Source organism: Vicia villosa, linkage group LG3 (assembly GCF_029867415.1).
Source record: "Vicia villosa cultivar HV-30 ecotype Madison, WI linkage group LG3, Vvil1.0, whole genome shotgun sequence".
NCBI lineage: Eukaryota > Viridiplantae > Streptophyta > Magnoliopsida > Fabales > Fabaceae > Vicia > Vicia villosa.
The window spans coordinates 93,335,341-93,338,323 of record NC_081182.1 but is presented as its reverse complement, the minus strand read 5'-3'; the positions used below and the strand labels follow the sequence as shown (position 1 = coordinate 93,338,323).

The 2,983-nt window shown below is 31.8% G+C and overlaps 1 protein-coding gene across 1 annotated transcript; it reads left to right on the top strand.

Moving 5' to 3' along the window:
* Nucleotides 1-1,172: 1,172 nt before the first annotated feature.
* On the top strand, nt 1,173-1,943 carry LOC131658577 (agamous-like MADS-box protein AGL80). The gene has a single exon (XM_058927857.1). It carries the CDS (start codon nt 1,173-1,175, stop codon nt 1,941-1,943), a length of 771 nt encoding a protein of 256 aa, XP_058783840.1.
* Nucleotides 1,944-2,983: the final 1,040 nt, after the last annotated feature.

Below are 2,983 nucleotides of genomic sequence, written 5' to 3'. Positions count from 1 at the left end.
GCATGCAATTATGGAGAATCTTAGTTCCTAGTGTTATTATGGAAGAGTTTTTTCGGTTGGATCTTAAGGGCTGGATAAGCAGCAATTTGATTTATAGTGAGAGTGGAAATGAGAGCTGGAATAAGGTGAAATATTCGATGGCAACCTCGAGTCACGAACATGGAAAAGCTAAATATTGATGGCACTAGCAAAAATAATGGGATGACAGGTTGTGGAGGACTTGTTAGAGATTACAAGGGTAATTGGAAAATAGGTTTTGCAAATGTTTTGGGTAATTGTAATTCCTTACTTGCGGAATTTTGGGGAGTGTTCGAGGGGCTTAAATTAAATAAGTCTTTGGGTATGAAAAAAGTGGAGGTAAATGTTGATTCCACTATGGTGATAAAAGCGATAGAAGAAGGTTCGATAAAATATATAGAGTGTGATGCAATTCTTTGAAAGAATGATCAACTTATTGATGAGCAAGAGGTGGTGATAATATCCCATTCGTATAGACAAGCAAATAGATGTGCAGATGTTAGCTAATCATGGATGTTTGACGAAGGTCTCCACTATCTTTGAGGATTCACTGAGTTTTCTGAAACCTCTCTTGGAGGATGATACATTAGGAATTTTAAGCTCTAGAATGTGTTTTGTAGTTCTTTTTCATTTAAGCTTCGGCCCTATCTCTAATAAAAAAAGTTAAATATATAAAAAATTCCTCCGTTACAAAATAAATCTCTTATATATCAAACAATTTCAAGCATAATAATTTTTAGTTTTATACTATATTATAAATTTATTTATTAATAACTAACAGCAAGATAAAATCCTTTAAGAATATCTACATGCATGAATCTATGTAGATTACAATTCGTGATACATCCTTGTAAAATAAAAAAGATATTTTTAGATATTATATAAAGTTTTAATTATTGGAAAATGTGAAAAAATGTAATGTCTTAAAAGCTTTGATTTTGTATATCTACATGGATGGAATGAAAATAAAGACGCATTTTACCGCAAAATCACAAATGTTAGTTGGAAAAATATTCACACGTACATCAAACCGTGTACATATATCGAATTTGGTCTATTTATACAACACATCGTTCACAAGAAGAAAAATCATAGCCATCAACTTCTCTTCTTTTTCCCTGTCAATTTTCATCTTCCTTATTCAAGTCAAAACCATGACTAGAAAAAAGGTGAAGCTTGCTTTCATTGAGAATGATACCTCAAGGAAAGCTACATATAAAAAAAGGAAGCAGGGTTTATTGAAGAAGGTCGATGAGTTAACAACCCTTTGTGGAATCGATGCATGTGCTATAATTTATAGCCCATACGATCCTCAACCTGAGATCTGGCCATCGCCGCAGGGACTACAAAATGTGCTCTTAAAATTCAGGACAATGCCTGAATTAGAACAAAACAAAAAGATGGTGAATCAAGATAGTTTTCTGAAACAAAGGATTTCGAAGGCTAAAGAGCAAGTTAAGAAGCAACAGAAAGACAATAAAGTGAAAGAGATAACCATGTTGATGTTTCAATGTCTTAATGCCGGGAAGATTGTGCAGAATAATATGTCAGTGGGTGATCTGAATGAGCTTGCTTGGATGATTGATCAGAATCTGAAGGAGATTTGTAGAAGGATGGAAGCAGGTGAGAACGGAATTAATATCCATCAAAATCAAAGTGGAAATCAAATTATGGCGGCTCAAAGCCATGCCCAACTCCAAATGGCACCACCATTACCACCGCTGCCACCACCACTAACCACATTTAACAATGCTGAAATTGCAATGACGGATCATGGTCATGTTGGGATGCCTATAAACAATAATGACATCATTCAAAGGCAGTTGTTTATGGATATGATGCTGAATGGTAATGGAAATGGAACAATTCCATTCAGTTATGATGCCAATCTTCAAAATGGATTTGGGCCTAATCGATTATCTTGAATAAAGTCGTGTGTTTATGGACTTGTTGATACATATCCTTTAAGGTGGATACGACAAATATAGTCCAGATTTTTAATTCTATGATGATTTATATTTTTGTTTTTGTGTGTATGTGAAGATACATTCATTGGTCTTTATGATGTATTTTCACATGTTTTATGTATTGGCATTTGATTAAATAAAAACTATTTTCTGTGTGCTTTCAATATTTTTAAATATTATTTTGTTGCTGTAATTTTATTGGTCTTTATGATGTATTTTTAAATATTTTCCGTGTACATTCATTGGTCTTTATGATGTATTTTCACATGTTTTATGTATTGTCATTAGTCTTGAGCAATGTTAAATGCTGTCATGATTATGTAAAAGCTTTGGATATTTTAGTCAGTACAAATGATCATAATAGTATTGATATCGACAGTTTTCAATATTGTTTTGTTGCAGTAACTTTTGCGGCAAACGACCTATTTTTAAAATCATAGTCTTGACTATTATTAACAATTATATTTATTTATATTTATTAAAAGTTGTTTAATTTGACGAATTCATATTATGAAAACACTAGTGAAAGGGTTGTGAATGTTGAGTGCAAGTTTTGAGATACGATTAAGAAAAAATGGAAAAATTTAATTTTTCTTTCAAATCATAGTATTTAAAATAATGGTCTTTCATAAAGATTGATTTATTGTGAAATGGAAATAACAACTAGATAAAGAAGGAATTAAAACCAATGAGTTTTCACAATCAATTAGGGTCGTCTATTATTATTTCAAAAGGGGTAGAGAGATAAGGATGGGAAAGGATACCCAACTTTATGGAGGCAATTGCATTCTACCTTTCAACAATTATAGTTCATTATATCAATCTAAATATATATTTCATGCCACGTAATCAGGATCGTATTTTTTATTTAATGAATAGAACAAATTGTTTAAATATGAAACTGTAAAAAGCATTATTTTGTTGTTCTTTCATCCTCTTTATTGCCAAACATTCTAACTATTTATGACAATGGAACTTAGTCGTCATCGTCGTCCTCA